The following is a 23,170-nucleotide window of genomic DNA, read 5'->3' as shown; positions in this document are numbered from 1 at the left end:
GATACACAACCTGCAACCTCTTACCAAAAAAAAAACACCTTGTCTGCTGAAAGCAGCTCGGAATCATTTTGCATTATTGAAAAGTGATTTGGCATAGCAGTGGTCAACCTGACCCTTGACCCTGATTGTGCCTGTTCTTCATGTGCGTCCTGTTTTGCATCATGACTTTGTATATGAACAGCAGAGCGTAATGAAGGCACACTGTTTACTGGGACACATCTCAACTTGACTCTTATATCATATGTAGAGTGAGACAGAATTCTTAAATGGCCTCTTTCAACAGTTTTTTTTGTTTTGTTTTTCCTTCTCTCTGATTGGACCGGTATACTGTTCAAAGGACAACAAGGTTTTCCTGTGTACTTCGATGATGACGCGCCTGTCAATGTAAATTAAAACGGTCATTCTTGACTCATGGTCTTTTGTACTGCAGTGATCGCCTACACTTAAACGATTATAGTGTGCTTACTCTTGTTTATGTAATGGTCATATCTTATTACTGCAGGGAGCAGCACATGAAGTGGTCAGTGCTGGGATGTCAAGCAGCAGGCTAACTTGTTGCAGAGCAGAACACATTTATTCGCCCCTCCTGACAGCAGTGCTATTTGGTCAACGCTTAGCTTAGCACACCTGTAACATATACAGGGCCTATTGAGGGAGGGAAACCAAATGTTTGGTTTGAGATAGAGCTGAGTTGACCAGCTAAAGATATAAATAACCTAATGTAGCCAATTGATCATACTGTATTTTGATTGGTTTGGGTGGGACTGTTAAGAACTGAATCGTAGGTACTTGAGTCTAGATGTATGATGTCAGTGCTTCGTGTGTATATGTGAACTACAGATAATATAATATAATAAATATAATACACATTAATTCAGCTTTATTTGTCAAAGGAACATTTTTACACAGGAGATGATCCAGCAGAATCTGGTAACAAAGGGATACAATGAAAATGTGATGAAACAAAAGAGAGACCCAAAGTATTCATAGAATACCCCTTAGGTGCTTATTTTGTTCAAGGGTTGTTAAGTTAAAAAAATAACAGCAAATTATGATTTTGTAAACACTGATACATCTGAAATATAATATAAATTAAAGCTATGTATAATGTAAATTATTATTATATGGCAACGACAGTACGAGCATTCTGATTGGCTAATGGGTAGTCATGCCAGCCGCGTATTGACCTCGCTGGTCTGCCGGTCTGATAAGTATTAGTATTGCCCTCCTCTGACGTCATCTTAAAAATTAGCGATATTGATAGACATTAAGAAAAAAAAAAGCCAAAGGAAATTCAGAAGCAGCGAAAATGTGCCAAAGAAAAAAAAAAAAAAAAAGACATCAAAAGCAATGAGGAAATTCAGAAGCAGCGAAAATGTGTTATTGAAAGTGATGATGAAGACTTAACTACTATAGTTTGAATCACGTGTTGTTACTTTCCTGTAAATAGAGGTTATGCGCAACATTTTTCCTCTAGACTCTTCTTCTTAAAAAGCCATTTTAGCTGAACCGTTTTCTTTTTATCATTGTAACTTGAAGTTAGCAAGTAACTGGTTGCTATGCAACGCCTGAAACAAACTGCGTCGTGAGAAGACTTGAGAGCTGAACAAAACTACATGTTTTCTATTTACAATTACCATTTCTTTTCATTTACAAAATGAAAGGAGCTAAAAATGCCATATAATAAACAACTTACTCACCTCGACCGTTCGGTCATGCAGGCAAATATCAGACTGAGGCTTTGCCGTATCAACCTCGCTATCGCTCGGTCGATACGTTACAGCCTCAGTCTGATATTTCCCTGCATGACCTCACTCTCGGTTAGTAAGTAGTTAAAAATAAGAAACTGTTCATTGCAGCACTGTAATGGAATGTGTCTAGTAAGTCTTCTTGCTGCTCATATCTATGAGAAAAAATTGTCAGCAAGTCTCTGCATCCTCTTCTGGGCCCCAGTCAAAGACTTTGGTGGGGGTTGGGGTGAGCGTAACTGCACCACAACTGGCAAACAAGTGTCCACCTCGTCCATACTTAAGTAAGCAGGTGCATTTTCATTGTCTCCAGACTCTTCAGTGGCTGTTTTGTTAGGATGAAATATTTTGTAGTACACTATCTTCCCCAGGATTCCTACTGTGTAGGATCCACCCACTGAAATAAACACCAACAGGGCTGGCATGCCGAATATAGACGGATCCTGGTCGCTATTCCACCACCACCACAGCCCCAGCAGGAGCATAATGTCCACTGCTATCATGGAATGATAGATGATGCTCCTTCGTCTGGAGCCGCCCTGGGATACATTGATCCAGCTGAAGTACCAAATGAGAGCTACGGTGGCCCGGTAGAGCCATTCCCCGCCCGGGGACTCCATGAAGTCCGTTTTCTGACGCCAGGCCCAAAGGAACAGTGCGAGCCACAGGCAGATGAAGTGAACTGCAATCATACCGAGGGGCAGGGTAGAGGCAAACAGGGCTATTGCTGCCACACGTGGGGCAATTAAGAGGAAGTTCCACAGGAAGTAGACCAGAGACGAGGTCCACATCATCTGGGCCTTGTCCTTGTGGAAGGAGCGCATGGAATGGTGGTACATGACCACGCTGATGGAGATGGCAGCAAACGAACCCAAAGTCTTTAGACCTGCAGGGAAGAAGAGAGGAACGTGTGATCAGCTGTTTATCACACTGTAAGGGTGCTTTTGAACACCTCAGAGAAAACACATTTTGCAATCATTCAGTTGGCAGATGGTTGTATCCAAAGTGACTTGTAGTACAGGTGTGCCTTTTCATTAGTAGCCTATGTGTGCTCCCTGGGAAGCAAAGCCATGATCTTGGCGTTAGCACCTTGCTCTACCAGCACATGCTTACTCATGGTTATTTTAAGCCCTGCCATGGGAATCAGTATTTCCATTCTCTACTTGTCACCTCACATAAGTTAAATAGAAGGTTCAGGCGGTATATCCTGTTAGCATGGGTGGTAGAAAGTGTGCTATGTGTGCAAATATTGGCCTGAGGCATGTTGCGTTCCAACTTTTGATCACAGCTCCAGACTGCTTCAGCTTACAACTATCAATTAACTAAGTCTATTTATCAATACTTTCAGTTAGAACATGTACATCCATTTTTATATGAAACTATTTACATAAAAGATTTTTTGTTTTGCTGTACTTTTCAAATCCCCCCTGTGCCATGCACACTATATGCTGTAATTAAATTGTAATGCTGGTTACACTGACTATTACATGTTGTTCAGACAATATTGCAGAACTCCTGTGACAGTGGACTGATGATTCCAGATGTTCCAGACTGTACAGTGCCTATCCCCATGAGTTCATCTCTTCTGAGATCTCTGGATGGTAAACATGTGATTGACAGCAGTACCTGTGACCCACTCCACGTCCTCCCTCTGCAAGATGACGGTGATCATGAGGATCAGCTGAGGAGCGCTCTCTGAGAACGTCTCGATGAGGCGCAGCATGCTGAGGTCATGGGTCAGGTAGACGGCGATGCCCTCCTTCAGGACTGTACGGGTCTTCAGGTTGCGAAGAGAGATCTCCATCACGCCGGCAAACCTGTGGTAAATAGAACAGATGGGATGAGATGAAGGCAAGCAGGGATTTAATATACTTGCTAGGAAAGGTGTGGGTACTGGGCTTTGGTAAGTTAAATGAAGATGAAGTCCACCAATAATGATTGAGGTGAATATTTGTATCAGTATGCCCTGTTTGGACATAACATGTATCATCAGTTGTTTAATTCACACTCATACATAATATGACTGATGTCTTTACATTGGGTTAACGTTTAAATTAATATTCAGTCTACATATCCTGTCTATTACTTATGGCTAGAAATGGAAGACAGAGCTTTGGTTCACATTATCTCATCGGGCAATGTATAAGGAAGTGAATAAAATCAACTATAGAGCAACTCCGTACATTGTATGAATTAAAATGAGTGTGTCTAGCTTCTTTGTGGTTGTGATCAGATTCATTCGGCTAGTAACTTCATTCGGCTGGTTCTGGAAATTTCCTGTAGAAGTCCCCTCTCCTTATACTACCAACATGTGTGGTAACAAAGTACCCTCTTTGCAATGCTAATAAATTAATTCAGATCAAGTGACAGTTAGACATGATGGTTATCTGAATGCAACAGAATCACATACTAAAGTCACCAACCTGAGGAAGACTCCCAGCTGACACACATGGAGTACCCCACAAAAGATTCTATTCTTCAAGTACTTTTCCAGGTACATATATTTTCTGAGGCACATACTTTCCTCTTCCAAGCAATAGCTATACCAAAGCCAACTGAATATCTGCAGCAGCACAGATGATCCCAGTAATAAAAAGATCAGCAATCCCATACTGACATAGGCTTCCTCATGATAAAAACTCAAAATCGCCCAAACGTCAAGCACCACATCCGAGAAGAAGAACAAAAGACCCCCCACGTTCAACATAAAGTCTGAGAAAGGATAGAAAAATATGCCGTCCTCCATTCTCTTCGGTAATGTTTTGCTTTCCTCTTACACAGAAATGTAATCAGGAAGAGCAGGAATTCCTCCTGAGGTGTTGAAAAAGAGTGAAAAAAATAGACTCCAGCAAAGTTAAGATCTGTTTACACAATGCACATACTGACTTCCTTGCACCCAAAGAGTCAACAGCCAAAGAGATATCTGTAAAACTGCTAAAATGTCCATGGTGTTGAAAAAGAAAGTAACTTCAGGATTCTTCGAACTGAAAGCACTTTTAAATGTTGAGGTCTGCCTCTGCCTCCGCCTCCTTCTATTACGTAACATGCAAAACTATCCCCGTCACACATGCCTCAGCTAATCATGGGGCATCCTGGTACACCACACAGTAGCATGAGAGAGAGCACGTTTAAAATTCATGACTGTGGTCACACACACACACACACAATCCTTCATATGAATTGGCAACACCACATATCATCGTGGGCTCAGTTTGAAAGTCATGATCAGCCAGACAAGGCAGTCATGTGAACAGCTGATCTACAGCCTGACCCAAACCACTCCTTAACCGGTGGGATATGTGATATATCACACTCTTCTCCTATTCTTTTATCATCGAGATTAGTGAATGACACACTGAAAAAATATTTATCCCTGCTCACCAGGTTATGGCTTTACAGTTTATTGTTCCAATCTCCACCAAGGCATTCACAACTTGAATATCAGTAATTACCAGACCGCTGGAGAGCCCCACAGCACATTCTAATGGGGCATAATTGAATGTGAAGCAACACTTAGCTCAGACTCACATGTTAACAATCGCATGGTCGGTGATTGATTTCTTAAAACTCTGAACATTTCAATAGAGATGTTCAAAAATAACAGTACTTGATGTCATGGCCTGGACTTTAACACATAAGGTGCAGATATTTGTAACAGTTTCATCTTGCACATTTGAACATCAGACATTTACTTCATACTTCTACAGTGAGTGAACTGTAGTGTGTCATCTATAAAAACAACTACTACAAATACAGAGGACTATGTGTGAGGTATGTTTTTTCCCCAAAACATATTTAGACTATAAAAAAGTTTGTTAGCAACATTCACATTTTTGATGAGCACAAAATACACAGCCTACTATTTAAATAATTCATCACAATATTAAATATAAAAAACTGTTTTCTGTAAAACATGTTACAGAATAGCTTAAAAGACAAACAAGACAAAATATTTCATGAGATTTACAAATCTAGATTAGATTCTTTTCACTGATATGAAGTGCAAAATGAGTGTGTGTGACGATGTGATCGTCACTACAGATGAGTATGTGCTCTGACTGCCATGCCATGGAGCCTGGCTCTTTGGCGTTGCGGTCAGAGTGCATGTTTGGCACTCTGTAGACCTGGGTTCAAGTCCGGGTGGGGTGTCCACGCTCTCCCTTCGCTACAGTGTGAATCATCACAACTCTGAACAATATTATATTTGATTGTGCACTTCAAAGTGGTAAGGAAACATTGAAAGACACAGCATGCACTACAGCATTAATGGCATGTGACCAAACCCATTCAAAAAATACATCTATCTAAACTATGCTATTCCCTTCACGTCTGTTGATCTGAACCGTCTCCAATGTGTTGGCAGTGTAAAAAATTCTGGCATGTCTGGCCATTCTCCTGTTCTGCCCCTCAGCAGGTGTATCTGTCTGTGTGGACATGTCTAAACAGGACACAGATCCGTCAGTCTCTAGCTTCTCATCCCTCTTTCCCCGGGGTCTCCACAGTTTAGGGTGGAAGTAGCAGTAGTATAGAGCCTTCACCAGCAGCCCAAGCGTGTAGCAGAAGGGGATGACCAGGACCATGATGATGGCATAGGACTGGGTCAGTTCTGAGTCCCTGTAGTACCACCATGTGGCCAGCAGGACGGCGCCATCCGTTATCATAAAGGAGTGGTAGACGATGCTCCGGCCCCTGGTGCCCCCATCTGCCACGTTGAACCAGCTGAAATACCAGATGAGGCCTACGGTGGCCCGGTACAGCCACTCTCCGGCCGGGCTGTCCATGAAGTCGGTCCCCTGGCGCCAGGCCCAGAGGACCAGAGCGGGCCAGACCAGCAGGAAGTGGAGGGCGATAAGGTGGGACAGGACGGAGGCAAAGAGGGCCACGCAGGCCACACGAGGGGCAATCAACAAACAGACAGACAGAGACAGACAGACAGACAGACAGACAGACAGACAGACAGACAGACAGACAGACAGACAGACAGACAGTTTATTTATCCCGAAGTAAACTTAGGACATCCAGTAGCTTACAACTCACAAATAGTGACAAAACATAAATACACACAAATAGTAATGAGACATACTAAACAATAATTTAAACCTAAGTTACAGAGAAGTCCATCTCCCCCTTGCCTTCTGTGTAGTGTTGTACAGCTGAATGGCCCTGGGGACAAAGTACCTCCTCAGCCTGTCCATTGAGCATGACAGTGACAGGAGTCTGTGACTGAATATGCTCCTCTGTCTGTTGAAGGTACTGTGAAGAGGGTGGTGTTCATTGTCCAGAATAGATAGCAACCTGCTCAGGGTCCTTCTCTCTGCCACTGTTGTGAAACACTCCAGTTCAGTGCCAACAACAGCTCCTACCTTCCTCATCAGCCTTGATTAACATGATAACATTTGTAAATAAACAATTACATCATCGGTACAGTAATACATTTTCATTAAAAAAAAAATACATACATATATATGTACATGAAGACATGATAGAGGTAAATGAAAACACTCACATACATGGAAAGGAAACTATTACAAGGAGAGAATATCATGTGTAACCTGTTTTTACACAGGAGATGATCCAGCAGAATCTGGTAACAAAGTGATAAAATGAAAATGTGATGAAACAAAAGAGAGGCCGACAGTATTGTTCAAATACCCCTTAGGTGCTTATTTTGTTCCAGGGTTGTTGGGCCAAAGTAGTGGAAATAAGTTAAAAAAAAAATTGTAAACACTGTCAACTTAATATATATGAAATATAATGTAATTTAAAGCTATATATAATATAAATTAAAAATAAGAAACGGTTCATTGCAGCACTGTAATGAAATGTGTCTAGTATGTCTTCTTGCTGCTCAAAAACGCATCTTCCAGTGCTATGAGAAAAAATTGTCAGCCAGTTTCTGCATCCTCTTCTGGGCCCCAGTCAAAGGCCTCGGTGGGGGTTGGGGTGAGGGTGAATGCACCTCAACAGAAAAAGGAGTGTCCACCTCGTCCATACCTGAGCATGCGGACTCTTGAGTGGCTGTTTTGTTAGGATGAAGTATTTTGTAGTATGCTATCATCAGTATGATTCCTACTGTGTAGGATCCACCCACTGAAATAAACACTGCCAGTGCTGGCATGCCGAATATAGACGGATCCTGGTCGCTATTCCACCACCACCACAGCCCCAGCAGGAGCATAATGTCCACTGCTATCATGGAATGATAGATGATGATCCTTCGTCTGGAGCCGCCCTGGGATACATTGATCCAGCTGAAGTACCAAATGAGAGCTACGGTGGCCCGGTAGAGCCATTCCCCGGCCAGGGACTTCATGAAGTCCGTTTTCTGACGCCAGGCCCAGAGGAACAGTGCGAGCCACAGGCAGATGAAGTGAACTGCAATCATACCGAGGGGCAGGATAGAGGCAAACAGGGCTATTGCTGCCACACGTGGGGCAATTAAGAGGAAGTTCCACAGGAAGTAGACCAGAGATGAGGTCACCGTCATCTGGTTCTTGTCCTTGTGGAAGGAGCGCATGGAACGGTGGTACATGACCAGGCTGATAGAGATGGCAGCAAACGAGCCCACAGTCTTAAGACCTGCAGGGAAGAAGACAGGAATGTGTGAACGGCTGTTTATTATACTGTAAGGGTGCTTTTGAACACCTCAGAGAAAACACATTTTGCAATCATTCAGTTAGCAGATGGTTGTATCCAAAGTGACTTGTAGTACAGGTGTGCCTTTTTATTAGTAGCCTATGTGTGCTCCCTGGGAAGCAAAGCCATGCTATTGGTGTTAGCACCTTGCTCTACTAGCACATGTTTTTTCATGGTTATTTTAAGCCAGGCCATGGAAATCAGTATTTCCATTCTCTACTAGTCAAATAGGCGGTTCAGGCTGTATATCCTGTTTGCATGGTTGGTAGAAAGTGTGCTATGTTAAGCTAATATTGGCCTGAGGCATGTAGCGTTCCATCTTTTGATCACAGCTCTAGACTGCTTCAGCTTTCAACTATCAATTAATTAAGTCTATTTATCAATACTTTTAGTTAGAATGTGTACATACATTTTTATATGAAACTATTTACATAAAAGATTTGTTTGTTTTACTGTACTTTTGAAATACCCCCTGTGCCATGCACACTATATGCTGTAAGTAAGTTGTAATGCTGGTTACACTGACTATTACATGTTGTTCAGACAATATTGCAGAACTCCTAACACAGTGGGCTGATGGTTCCAGATGTTCCAGACGGCACAGTGCATACATACATTCTTATATAAAAATATTCCCTTAAAAGATGTGTTTGTCTTACTGTACACTACAGTGCCTATCCCCATGAGTTAATCTCTTCTGAGATCTCTGGATGGTAAACATGTGATTGACAGCAGTACCTGTGACCCACTCCACGTTCTCCCTCTGCAAGATGATGGTGATCATGAGGGTCAGCTGAGGAGCGTTCTCTGAGAACGTCTCGATGAGACGCAGCATGCTGAGGTCATGGGTCAGGTAGACGGCGATGCCCTCCTTCTTGGCTGTACGGGTCTTCAGGTTACGCAGAGAGATCTCCATCACGCCGGCAAACCTGTGGTTATTAGAACAGATGGGATATGATGAAGGCTAGCAGGGATTTAATATACTTGCTAGGAATGGTGTGGGTACTGGGGTTTGGTAAGTTAAATGAAGATGAAGTCCACCAATAATGAATGAAGTGAAAGGAAAATATTTGTATCAGTAGGCCCTGTTTGAACATAAAATGTACCATCCATGAAGTTGGGTTATCGTTTAAAATAATATTCAGTCTACATATCCTGTTTATTCCTTATGGCTAGAAATGGAAGACAAAGCTTTGGTACACATTATCACACCCGTCATTGTATAAGGAAGTGAATCAAATCAACTACAGAGCCACTCTGTACATTGTATGAATTAACATAAGTGTGTCTAGCTTCTGTGTGGTTGTGATCAGATTCATTCCGCTGGCAACTTGTGTGATGGAAATCGAAAACAACTGCATTTCCTGTAAATGTCCCCTCTTATTTTACTACCAACATGTGTGTTAGCAAAATCCCCTCTTTGCAATGCCAATACATAAAATTCAGATCAAGTCAAAGTTAGACACATTGGTTATCTGAATGCAACAGAATCACAAACGTTCTGAATCACCAACCTGAGGAAGACTCCCAGCTGACACACATGGAGTACCCCACAAAAGATTCCCTTCTTCAAGTACTTTTCCAGGTACATATATTTGCTGAGGCTAATACTCTCCTCTTCCGAGCTATAGTTATACCAAAGCCAACTGAATATCTGCAGCAGCACAGATGATCCCAGTAATAAAAAGATCAGCACTCCCATACTGACATAGGCTTCCTCCTGATAAAAACTCAAAACCGCCCAAACGTCAAGCACCACATCCGAGAAGAAGAACAAAAGACCCCACATGTTCAACATCAAGTCTAAGATAGTATAGAAAAATATGCTGTCCTCCATTCTCTTGGGTGTTTTGCTTTCCTCTTACACAGAAATGTAATCACGAAGAGCAGGAATTCTTCCTGAGGTGTTGAAAAAAAGTGAAAAAATAGACTCCAGCAAAGTTAAGATCTGTTTACACAATGCACACACTGACTTCCTCGCACCCAAAGAGTCAACAGCCAAAGAAATATCGGTAAAACTGCTACAATGTCCATGGTGTGGTTCCCAGGGCGCGAAAAAGGAAGTAACTACAGAGCTCTTCGAACTGAAGGCTTTTAAATGTTGAGGTGTGTCTGCCTCCGCCTCCTTCTATTACGTAACATGCAGAACTATCCCTGTCACACGTGCCTCAGCTAATCATGGGGCATCTTGGTCTACCACACAGTAGCATGAGAGAGAGCATGTTTAAAATCCATGACTGTGGTCACACACACACACACACACACACACACACACACACACACACACACACACACACACACACACACACACACACACACACACACACACAATCCTTCATATGAATTGGAAACCCCAACACCACATATGATCGTGGGTTCATTGTAAAAGTCATGATCAGACAGACAAGGCAGTCATGTGAACAGCTGATCTACAGCCTGACCCAAACCACTCCTTAACCGGTGGGATATGTGATATATCACACTCTTCTCCTATTCTTTTATCATCCAGATTAGTGAATGACACACTGAAAAAATATTTATCCTTGCTCAACAGGTTATGGCTTTACAGTTTATTGTTCCAATCTCCACCAAGGCATTCACAACTTGAATATCAGTAATTACTAGACCGCTGGAGAGCCCCACAGCACATTCTAATGGGGCATAATTGAATGTGAATCAACACTTAGCTCAGACTCACATGTTAACAATCGCATGGTCGGTGATTGATTTCTTAAAACTCTCAATAGAGATGTCAAAAAATAACAGTATTTTAACACATAAGGTGCAGACATTTGTAACAGTTTGTAACAGTTTCATTTTGAACATTTGAACATCAGACAGTTACTTCATACTTCTACACAGTGACTGAACTGTACCGTGTCACCTATAAACACAACTACTACAATTACAGAGAAATACAGTATGAGTGTTCTGCCCATAATGTGTTTTGTGTGTAACTTGAATGTACTGTTTGATATGTGTGTCAACGTTGAGTGGGACTTTTATTTTGACGCCCACAGAGATAGGTGATGCACAGGAAGTTTGGAATGTAGACAAACTAGGTATGGTTCGCATCGCTACTGTCACCTAAATGTTTTATCTATCTCAATCTGTCGTGTCAAATCTTACAGAAAGCAATGACTAAGACATAAAATGTTTATAACTTAAATAGAACGAGTTTTGGTCATTTTGATGATGTTTTTGATGTTTTAAATAGCCGAACGCAATCACTGCAACTACACAATGCTACTGTTGCATACGTTAGTATGTTTGCTATTAATGTGAGTTTATGAAATCTATTTTATAAGTAAGCACTTTTTCTACTATCTCTTTTCATTCGTAGATTCACTCCATTTCAATAAAGGAGCAAGAAGGCTAATTTTCCTGGCTCTTGGAAAGGAGTTTGGCTTGCTGTTTACTCTATGTTAACGCTAGGAAGCACAACACATAGACAGAGCAGAACAGTGAAAAGTCATACTATCAGAGGGATTTATGCTACAGTTATAGAGACCCAAGCAGCAGAAAATGCACCGTCAGTGTCCGGATCCAGGCAATCGTCTGCCTCCAAGTGCTCAGTAGCCGGCGCAGCAATGAGAGACAGAGCCATAGCTGAAGCTGCGCGCGCCAGAGCTGCATTCTCACAGCAGGAGCTAAAACTGAAAAAGCAAAAGGCTAGATTGGACCTGGAAAAGGCTACACTGGAGGCGAACCTGCAAGCCCTTGAACTTTAAAAAAAGGCCGCGGCTGCTGCCAATGCAGAGGCTGAAGTGTTAGAGGCGGCAGCTGAAATGGAGTATGACGACATGCTCAGTCCCAAGAGTGCCATCACACGACTGGAGGTACAGCAGCGGACGGAGGCGTACGTGGCACAGCATACACAGGCCAGCCTCAACCCCAATGTTCCCCCTCCAGACAGACCTCCTCCTCTCAGTCTCAAAGAGTCACCACCATCGAGAAAAAACCCTGTGTTAAGCCCCACATCTGCCCATGATTCCCGATCTGTTCATTCAGCCACACAACACAGTGAGTACTTACCTGCGTCAGAACACCAGCCCCATTAACCTCGACGCCCCACCTCGAACTCTCACTCTCCATCCAGAGCCTATCAGCAGCAAGGCTGCTCCCCAGGCAAGCATGTGAGCTACCCAGACCATTCACCTAGGAATGACACACAGAGCCCTCCTCCTGTCAATCGGGCCCCTGACATGATAGACTTTGCTAAGTGTCTGGCCCGCAGGAAGTTAGTTACTGCAGGGCTAAATAAATTTGATGATCAGCCTGAAAGTTTTAGAGCATGGCAGTCCTCCTTTTTTAATGCTACCCAAGGCCTAGAGTTAACAGCTAGTGAAGAGCTAGACCTGGTCACGCTAAATGGCTAGGAAAGGAGTCCTCAGACCATGTTAAAAGAATCTGAGCAGTGTATGTCTCTAATCCCAAAGCTGCACTGCAGTAGTCTTGGACAAGACTTTAAGAGTGCTATGCCACCCCAGAAGTGATAGAGAGTGCTCTATTCAAGTGCTCTATTCAACTGTTTCCCTCACCTCAGTTCAAAACAAAACAAAACTAGTGACCTGCTCCTGGAGCTGCTCTCAGACCAAGCAGATGGGTACTAACCTGGCCTCAGTTACCTCGACACACCACAGGGAATCAATCTCATCGTCGAAAAGCTGCCTGTGAGGGACCGGACGGTCCCCCCACGTTCTTTTAGGGATGTGGCGACTGGAATTGGTGGTGTAGGGGAAATACAGTGCAGGAGATGGTGGTTTTGATATAAAAAATATATATATTTATTTACAGGGGGGACGGTCAACCCCAACACAGTGCACACAACATAAAAACATGTAAATCAAACAGATAACAGATACAGGCCGTACTCACCCAGGACTGAAGTAACCTGGCACCCTAGGCCGATAACGGCACCCTCTCAAGGCCCAAGCCAGGCCCAAACTAGGCCCAGGCACTCAGCCCTAAGCTAAGTACATAGCTAGCCGTACCAACCAAACCAAACAAAACAAGCACACAAAAACAGGCACAATATACAAGACACAAAGACAAAGCACAAAGACACCGTGTCCACACAACTAGACACAAAAACACTTCCTTCACTCCGGTAAACAGGGAAGTGTTTTTGTCTTAACCTCTGTCCGTGCTCTCATGCCTCTCATAGACAGTCTCTCCCTCTCTACACATGAGGCACCCTTTAAATAGGGCACAGCCACTTGGGCTTAATTATATCCAACATTTGACTCAGGTGAGCCAGGACCCAACCATTATGGGGGGGGAGTTCAAGAGTCTTAACGGGCACCATCCCTTTTTGCCACGGTGAGGAGGGGGAGAATTCACCTTCTCACACTGCCACAGAACCTACAAGATAAATGGCTGTCTACTGGCTCAAGATGTACAGAGTCTGTACAGCTCACAGAGTCTGCTACCCTCCATTCGCCTTCTTCGTTGACTTCTTCCACTGCGAGGCAAAGGCTAGGAATGACCCCAGCTTTATTCTGACCAACAACAGCTACAGTCATCACCGCAACGAAAGGGCTGCAGGGAGACAGGAGAGTGTGAGTACCGCCATATCTGTCCACAAAACCGACGTGGCAGCAACAGCTAATGCACACCTGACTTACCGAGCAGAGAGAGAAGTAATGGACCAACTAAGAACTGTCCACTTCATGACAAGCCGCACCCTCTGGAAAGATGCAGAGGTTTTAGAATGAAGCCGCTCACAGAACGCAAAAGGCTAATAAAATAACATAGAAGATGTTTTAGGTGCTGCTCTGCTATTCACATGGCCAAGGAATGTGCAGTGAAGCTGAAATGCAACAAATGTGAAAGTGAGGAACACTGCACAACCATGCATCTAGACACCACCCTGTCACCAGCAGCGTTTCCTGTGACGGAGCCACACACAGAACAGCAACGCAGCTTTCCTTCAGAGGTGACTGACTTCCAGGTGTACATAGGTCTGCAGAGATGGTCTCCCGGCTCGATCCTGTGCAAAGATATGCCCGGTGCAGGTCTTCCCACGAGGCGAAAGAGAACGTGCTGTGAACATGTACGCCATCATTGATGACCAACCGAGCAACCGCTCGCTGGTCAGGTCTGAGTTTTTCCAGCTCTTCGGCGTCCACGGTAACCCTGCGCCTTACCTGCTGAGGACCTGCGCTGGCACCACTGAAATGGATGGGAGGAAAGCAGTCGGTTTCCAGTATAGAATCAGTCGACGGCCCAGTGTGTCTGGATTTGCCCCCACATATTGAGTGCAATGAGATCATGAGCAACAGGTCAGAAATCCCCTCACCACAGGTTGCTCTTTCCCACACTCACCTGAGGCCTGTGGCTCCTCATTTTATTAGGGAGAGACATTATCCTTCGTCTGGGCCAGTGCTGAACTAGGCATGAGACTGGACGACCCCAACCAAGTCAGCACTCTGAAATACCTTCACGAGAACGTGGGAGTTCAACCCGCCACATGCATCTCACATGGGGGCAAGTGGGAGCGCATGATCGGCGTAGCCCGCAGGATCCTCGACTCCATGGTCCTGCAAAGAAAGCAAAATGACCTGACTCACGAAGTGCTGTGCACCTTGATGGCAGAGGTGTGTGCCATAATGAACGCAAGGCCATTAGTTCCAGTCTCCTCTGACCCCTCGTCACCAGTGCTGCTGACTCCTGCTATGCTGTTTACTCAAAAGCCAGGGGTGTCTGCTCCAGCCGGCACTTTCACTGAAAAGGACTTGTTCAAGTGTCAGTGTAGACAGGCGCAGGCCCTGGCAAATGACTTCTGGACGCGATGGAGAAAGGAATACCCCCACACTCTTCAGCCAAGGCGCAAATGGCGCACAGCAACACGAGATCTGCAGCCCGGGGCCGATGGGTTGTTGAAAGAGAGTCAGTCAGACAGTCCCCCCCGCAATGAGTGGCCTATGGGTCTGGTCACTGCCGCCTTTCCAAGCAGTGACGAAAATGTCAGAAAGGTTGAAATAAAGACTGCATCACAAGACAAAGTAAAGACATTCTTCAGGCCCATTACTGAGGTCAACTGCCTAAGGAAGATCAAGCGAGGACTGTTGAATCTTTAGTGGCATTAAATGCCAGACTGGGAGTGTTCTGCCCATAATGTGTTTTGTGTGTTAGGTAACTTTAATGGACTGTTTGATATGTGTGTCAACATCAAATTTTATAAGTAAGCACTTTTCTACTTTTTCTTTTCATTCGTAGTTTCACTCCATTTCAATGTTGTCAGCTTGACTGCTAAGTCAATAAAGGAGCAAGAAGGCTAATTTTCCTGGCTCTTGGAAAGGAACGCTGTGAACGCTAGGAAGCACAACACATAGACAGAGCAGTACAATGAGTGAGGTATGTTTTTTTCCCTAAAAGATATTTAGACTATAAAAATGTAGTTAGAAACGTTCACAATTTTGATGAGCACAAATTAGACAGTACTATTAAAATAAATCATCTCCGCCTCCTTCTACTATGTAACATGCAGAACTATCCCCGTCACACGTGCCTCAGTTAATCATGGGGCATCCTGGTACACCACACAGTAGCATGAGAGAGAGCATGTTTAAAATCCATGACTGTGGTCACACACACACACACACACACACACACACACACACACACACACACAATCCTTCATATGAATTGGAAACCCCAACACCACATATGATCGTGGGCTCATTGTGAAAGTCATGATCAGACAGACAATGCAGTCATGTGAACAGCTGATCTACAGACTGACCCAAACCACTCCTTAACCGGTGGGATATGTGCTATATCACACTCTTTTCCCATTCTTTTATCATCGAGATTAATCAAATCAAATCAAATGAAATAAAACTTTATTTGTACAGGACATTTTATACCAGGAGGTAACACAATGCGCCTCATAGAAGGAAAATGGAAGGGGGGGGGGGGGGTGGTGTACCTTGTCATCTATAAAAACAACTACTGCAAATACAGAGAATTATGAGTGAGATGTTTTTTTCCCAAAACATATTTAGACTATCTTTGAAAATGTTGTTAGCAACATTCACATTTTTGATGAACACAAAATTCACAGCCTACTATTAAAATAATTCATCACAATATTAAATATAAAAAATATACAGTTTTCTGTAAAACATTGTACAGAATAGTGCAAACATGAGTGTGAATCATCCAAACAGGACACAGATCCGTCAGTCTCTAGCTTCTCATCCCTCTTTCCCCGGGGTCTCCACGGTTTAGGGTGGAAGTAGCAGTAGTATAGAGCCTTCACCAGCAGCCCAAGCGTGTAGCAGAGGGGGATGACCAGGACCATGATGATGGCAAAGGACTGGGTCAGTTCTGAGTCCCTGTAGTACCACCATGTGGCCAGCAGGACGGCGCCATCCGTTATCATAAAGGAGTGGTAGACGATGCTCCGGCCCCTGGTGCCCCCATCTGCCACGTTGAACCAGCTGAAATACCAGATGAGGCCTACGGTGGCCCGGTACAGCCACTCTCCGGCCGGGCTGTCCATGAAGTCGGTCCCCTGGCGCCAAGCCCAGAGGACCAGAGCGGGCCAGACCAGCAGGAAGTGGAGGGCGATAAGGTGGGACAGGACGGAGGCAAAGAGGGCCACGCAGGCCACACGAGGGGCAATCAACAACAGATTCCACAGAAAGTAAACCACGGAGGACCCCCAGCCCTGTTTGGCCTTGTCGGGGAGGAAGGAACGCAGCGAGCGGTGGTAGTCCACCACCATCCAGGCAATAGATGTAGTAGAGGCAACCACACTCACCTGTGGGGCAAAAACATCAATTCAACCTTTACTATCAAGTAGGATCAACACTTGCAGAATCTGATTCTTCCCTAGATCACCTACACAGTGTACTATCTATCACACGCTGTTTGGGAGCTATGCTCGCCTTCCCTTTTGCTCCCGTTTCAGACAACAGGAAATAGTAGTTGACTCTGGTATACACCTGGTCCTAAGTAAGAGCGGTCCCAGATCCATTTATAAGGTCTTTCGTACAGCCCGCTTTAACACCAGCACACCAGAATAATTCACAAATACACTCAGCTAAAGAGACTTTAGAGTGTTACAACTCATGAACTAGATGAGAGGCTCACTTACACTGGATGGTCCTGGCCTGGTTTGTGTAGAGCATGATCTAGGCCATGAGGGTCAGCTGTGGAGCACTCTCACAGAACATCTCAATGAGCCGCAGTGCTATTTGGTTAATGCTTAGCTTAGCACACCTGTAACACACAAAGGGCCTTGAAGTTTGAGGGAGGGAAACCAAATGTTTGTTTTAAGGTAGAGCAGAGTTGACCAGCCAAACATAAAAATTGATCGTAGCCTTTTGATCATACTATATTTTGAGTGGTTTGGGTGGGGCTGTTGAGAACTGAATTCGTAGGTACGTGAGTCTGCATGTATGATTAGTGTGGTTAGTGTGTAAATATGAACTACAGATAATATGATAGAATACATATAATACATTACACATTCATTCAGCTTTATTTTTCAAAAGAAATTATAACATTTGTAAACAAATAATTTATGATCGGTAGGCCTACACATTTTCAGAACAAAAAAAACATACATATACATGAAGAGGTAAATGAAAACACTCAGACACATGGAAAGCAAACTGTTACAAGCAGAGAATATCATGTGTAACCTGCTTTTACAGAGGAAATGATCCAGCAGAATCTGGTAACAAAGTGATAAAATGAAAATGTGATGGAACAAAAGAGAGACAGACAGTATTGATAGAATAGAATAAGTAAAAAGAATAAAAATAACTACTTAGAATTTGTCAAAAGCTATATCAAATAATATAAATTAAAAATAAGAAACTGTTCATTGCAGCACTGTAATGGAATGTGTCAAGTAAGTCTTCTAGCTGCTTATCTGCAAGCTGCAAGTCTCTGCATCCTCTTCTGGGCCCCGGTCAAAGGCCTCGGTGGGGGTTGGGGTAAGGGTGACTGCACCTCAACTGAGAAAGGAATGTCCACCTCGTCCATACCTAACGGCTCTTCCTCTAAGCACGCAGGCTGTCTTTCATCATCTCCAGACTCTTCAGTGGCTTTTTTTTTAGGATGAAATATTTTGTAGTACACTATCTTCCCCAGGATTCCTAGGATGTAGGATCCACCCACTGAAATAAACACTGCCAGTGCTGGCACGCCGAATATAGACGGATCCTGGTCGCTATTCCACCACCACCACAGCCCCAGCAGGAGCATAATGTCCACTGCTATCATGGAATGATAGATGATGCTCCTTCCTCTGGAGCCACCCTGGGATACATTGAACCAGCTGAAGTACCAAATGAGAGCTATGGTGGCCCGATAGAGCCATTCCCCGCACGGGGAGTCCATGAAATCCGTTTCCTGACGCCAGGCCCAGAAGATTAGTGCGAGCCACAGGCAGATGAAGTGGACTGCAATCATACCGAGGGGCAGGATAGAGGCAGACAGGGCTATTGCTGCCACACGTGGGGCAATTAAGAGTAAGTTCCACAGGAAGTAGACCAGAGACGAGGTCCACGTCATCTCGGCCTTGTCCTTCTGGAAGGAGCGCATGGAGCGGTGGTACATAACCACGCTGATGGAGATGGTAGCAAACGAGCCCAGAGTCTTTAGACCTTCAGGGAAGAAGACAGGAATGTGTGATTTTGAACACCTCAGAGAAAACACATTTTGCATTTTTTCAGTTAGCAGATGGTTTTATCCAAAGTGACTTGTAGTACAGGTGTGCCTTTTCATTAGTAGCCTATGTGTGCTCCCTGGGAAGCAAAGCCATATTCTTGGCGTTAGCATCTTGCTCTACCAGCACATGCTTACTCATGGTTATTTTTAGCCAGGCCATGGGAATCAGTATTTCCATTCTCTACTTGTCACCTCACATAAGTTAAATAGGAGGTTCATGCTGTATATCCTGTTTGCATGTGCTATGTTAAGCTAAAAACGAAACGTCCTCCATACTGCATCAGCATTCAACTTTCAGTGCCTATCCCCATGAGTTAATCTCTTCTGAGATCTCTGGATGGTAAACATGTGATTGACAGCAGTACCTGTGACCCACTCCACGTCCTCCCTCTGCAAGATGACGGTGATCATGAGGGTCAGCTGAGGAGTGCTCTCGGAGAACATCTCGATGAGGCGCAGAAACCTGAGGTCATGGGTCAGGTAGACGGCGATGCCCTCCTTCAGGACTGTACGGGTGGTCAGGTTGCGCAGAGAGATCTCCATCACGCCGGCAAACCTATGGTAAATAGAACCCTTGAATAAATGTGCCTACTAGACCCTATCCCCACAAAACTACTTAAACATGCACTACCCTTATTAAGGGAGACATTACTTAAAGTAATGAACAATTCACTCATTTCTGGATACGTTCCACAATTATTCAAAAAAGCAGTGATCAAACCATCTCTCAAAAAACCTAACCTTGATCCTGATAACCTGGCTAACTATAGACCCATATCTAACACCCTTGTCTGTAACAAATAATAGCTAAGCAACTTACTTGCTTTAGAGCCCATCAGAGCACTGAAACAGCCTCAGTCAAGGTCCTGAATGACCTACTAATCGCATCTGATCATGGGTTCACCTCAATACTTGTTATTCTAGACCTTCGTGCCACTTTTGACACTATAGATCACCATATCCTGTTACCGAGACTTGAACATCATGTTGGCTTCAAAGGCTGTGCCCTATCCTGGTTTAGGTCTTACCTTTCTGATCGTCATCAATTTGTTCATGTCCATAGGTCATCCAATCACACCAGAGTAAGTTACGGTGTTTCCCAAGGCTCTGTCCTTGGACCACTGCTCTTCTCCTTGTACAAGCCACCCTTAGGTGTAGAGGTTGGATACCCTACCCGGACCCGACGGAACCCGATGGCCCGGGCTGTGTTTGTCCAAATATTTAGAAATTATACTCGGGCTCGGACACATCAGCGCGATAAGGCATTGAACATTCCATATTTAAAATATCTTAATAAGTAGTGAAGTCAGTGTGTCTGCTTCACATGATGCAGCAGTTTGTTTTTAAGACTAAAATAGTAAATCACATTTAGGATAACAGCCTTCTTCCTGTGGCGGGAATTTGTTTATGTCCTAGCTGTGACAACGCGTTTACAGGCGGCAAACTGGCATCATGGAGGAAATGAAAAAGAAACTGTCATCTGGAGAGTTTAAAACGATACTTAACAAAGGGAAATCTACTGTATGGAGATATTTATGCTTAGTAGTCGATGCGATGCATATGTCCAATGTAGGAAAGGTGAAGTTTTAATGAAATATGATTGATGCCATCCTCTTTCTCCACAACATCATGGATTAAACCTCGATGGTTGGACTATGTAGATAGTTTTATAACGAACGCTGCCGTGCACTTAAAGTTATCAAGAAAAAAAAAGATCTTCAATGGTAACTTGTTTTTTGTGCCTCTTCTGGTGTAGCATATAACGTGAGTTTTATTTATCCGTTCTCGCAATGTGAATAATTTAATTTCAGTATGCTTATTGGCCCTCTTGTGCGTGCTTGTGCGTTTAACAGCGCTTGTTTGTGTGAGGGAGTGCATTTATCTGTTGATGCCCGATTTTGATAAAGGCAGGCTATTCATAAAAAAACGTACGTAAATGTGTTGTTTACCCAAAATAGAAACCTGCCTACAAGATGTAAAATCTTGGATGAACAACTTCCTGCTCCTTAACTCTGATAAAACTGACGTTATGCTTGTAGGCCCCAATCAATTGAGAATGACACAATCTAGCCATCTACCCACACTCAATGGCATCTAATTAACACCCAATAGGTCAAAAACCTTGGTGTAACTATCAACGACGACCTCCTACTTGACTCACACAAAACAGATATCAAAGACATCATTTTTTCATCTACGCAATATTACCACAATTAGAAAAGTCCTATCCCAAGATTCAGAAAAACGAATCCATGCTTTTATTACGTCACAACTATATTACTACAATGCTCTCCTGTCCGGATGTAGCAGCTCAAGCAACTTAATAAACTCCAGCTTATACAGAACGCCTCTCTGCATTGAATCCCTGTCAAAAGTAGAATTGATTTCAAAGTACTTCAAACCTTCTAACGCACAAAGCCCTAAACGACTTGGCTCCAGACTACCTTAAGGAATTAGTTGTCCCCAATTACCCACCAAGATTGCTTCCCAGAGTGCAGGCCTCCTTGTAATTTCAAGAATATCAAAAACCACAATAGGAGGCAGAGCCTTCAGCTACCGAGCCCCCCTCCTCTGGAATAATCTCCCTGCCTCCATCCGAGATGCAGACACCCTTTCCATATTAAAATCGAGACTAAAGACATCGGGCCTCATTGAACATTTTCTTAAGTGTCTTCTTAAATATCTTCTTCCGAACTTCGAAAGACCAACGTAAGAAAAGATCTCTGCCGGATTCATGAACGCCTGGAAATGGGTTCTTACACAGCCGAAATGTTGAGTTGATGTGAACGCAATCACCAACGAGTTCTCACAAATTCATTAACACTCCTAACACGGAGTTTTCTTAAATGCGATTCCTCCAAAAACCACAAGATGGCCCACGGGGCCATCTTGTGTTTTTTTAAGGAATCGCATTTGAGAAAACTCTGGCCGTTACGACTGCTATTTCGAGTTCGGAAAGTCTTCTGAAGTTCAGAACAAATCCCAGATGAGAGAACTTTCATGAATGCCAAATGTTTTCCTAAATCCAATTCAGAAGAAATTCCTCTTAAATTCTTCTTAACTGCGTTCGAGAATGAGGCCCATTGACTCTTTGCATCCACTTCATGTAATTGTGAATAAAAGCCTTTGACACTTATTAAATGTTTGTAATTATACTTCAGTCTTCCATAGCAAAAATATTTAAAGACACTGATGCAGTAAACTTTGTGAAAATGTATATTTGTGTCATTCTCAAAACTTTTGGCCACGACTGTATACCTAAATAGAGTACACCACCACTGCTCCTCATCTACGCATACTGACAGCCGAACTCTCCCCACTCACTCTGTCTCTTTCTTCCTCTCCTAGTCTAGACTATCTTCGCTGTGGGACACTGCAGTAGTCTTTCCTCCCGATCTACTTGTAGAAACCCTCGGCCCACATGCACCCATCACCACCATACTGCAGTACACTTATTCTACCAACATGTGTGGTAACAAAATCCCCTCTTTGCAATGCTAATACATTAATTCAGATCAAGTTACAGTTGGACATGATGGTTATCTGAATGAACAGAATCACAAACGTTCTGAATCACCAACCTGAGGAAGAGTCCCAGCTGACACACATGGAGTACCCCACAAAAGATTCTATTCTTCAAGTACTTTTCCAGGTACATATATTTGCCAAGGCAGCTCCTCTCCTCCTCCGAGCTATAGTTATACCAAAGCCAACTGAATATCTGCAGCAGCACAGACGATCCCAGTAATAAAAAGATTAGCAATCCCATACTGACATAGGCCTCCTCCTGATAAAAACTAAAAACTGCCCAAACGTCAAGCACCACATCCAAGAAGAAGAACCCAAGACCCCCTATGTTCAACATAAAGTCTGAGAAAGGATAGAAAAATATGAAGTTGTCTTCCATTCTCTTGGGTAATGTTTTGCTTTCCACAACGTTGTTCCCAGGGCGTGAACTGTTAAAAAAGAAAGTAAACTCGGCCTCAGCTAATCATGGGCCAACCTGGTGCACCTGACAGCGCATGAGTGAGACAGGATGTACAAAGTCCAGGACTAAGGTCACACACACACACAATCCTTCATATGAATTGGCAACC

General features: G+C 43.6%; 3 protein-coding genes and 1 pseudogene across 3 annotated transcripts; 1 reads left to right on the top strand and 3 right to left on the bottom strand.

The window, feature by feature from the left end:
* Positions 1-1,763: 1,763 nt before the first annotated feature.
* On the bottom strand, positions 1,764-4,823 carry LOC116224933 (XK-related protein 8-like). The gene is made up of 3 exons (XM_031585844.2): positions 4,172-4,823; positions 3,375-3,565; positions 1,764-2,634 (listed from the first exon to the last, which is right to left on the bottom strand). The coding sequence occupies exons 1-3, from the start codon at positions 4,492-4,494 to the stop codon at positions 1,904-1,906; spliced, it is 1,245 nt and encodes a 414-aa protein (XP_031441704.1). The 5' UTR covers positions 4,495-4,823; the 3' UTR covers positions 1,764-1,903.
* A 1,087-nt stretch (positions 4,824-5,910) lies between these two features.
* On the bottom strand, positions 5,911-23,168 carry LOC105903608 (annotated as a pseudogene).
* LOC122133784 lies at positions 14,654-15,717 on the top strand. Its single transcript, XM_042710593.1, has one exon. It carries the CDS (start codon positions 14,783-14,785, stop codon positions 15,464-15,466), a length of 684 nt encoding a protein of 227 aa, XP_042566527.1. The 5' UTR covers positions 14,654-14,782; the 3' UTR covers positions 15,467-15,717.
* On the bottom strand, positions 17,855-20,321 carry LOC116224934 (XK-related protein 8-like). Its single transcript, XM_031585845.1, has 2 exons — positions 19,439-20,321; positions 17,855-19,009 (listed from the first exon to the last, which is right to left on the bottom strand). Exons 1-2 carry the CDS (start codon positions 19,614-19,616, stop codon positions 18,270-18,272), a joined length of 918 nt encoding a protein of 305 aa, XP_031441705.1. The 5' UTR covers positions 19,617-20,321; the 3' UTR covers positions 17,855-18,269.
* Positions 23,169-23,170: the final 2 nt, after the last annotated feature.

The sequence above is a fragment of the Clupea harengus genome, chromosome 19, assembly GCF_900700415.2.
Source record: "Clupea harengus chromosome 19, Ch_v2.0.2, whole genome shotgun sequence".
NCBI lineage: Eukaryota > Metazoa > Chordata > Actinopteri > Clupeiformes > Clupeidae > Clupea > Clupea harengus.
Note: the sequence above shows the minus strand (reverse complement) of the source record. Positions and strands in the feature narration are given on the sequence as shown.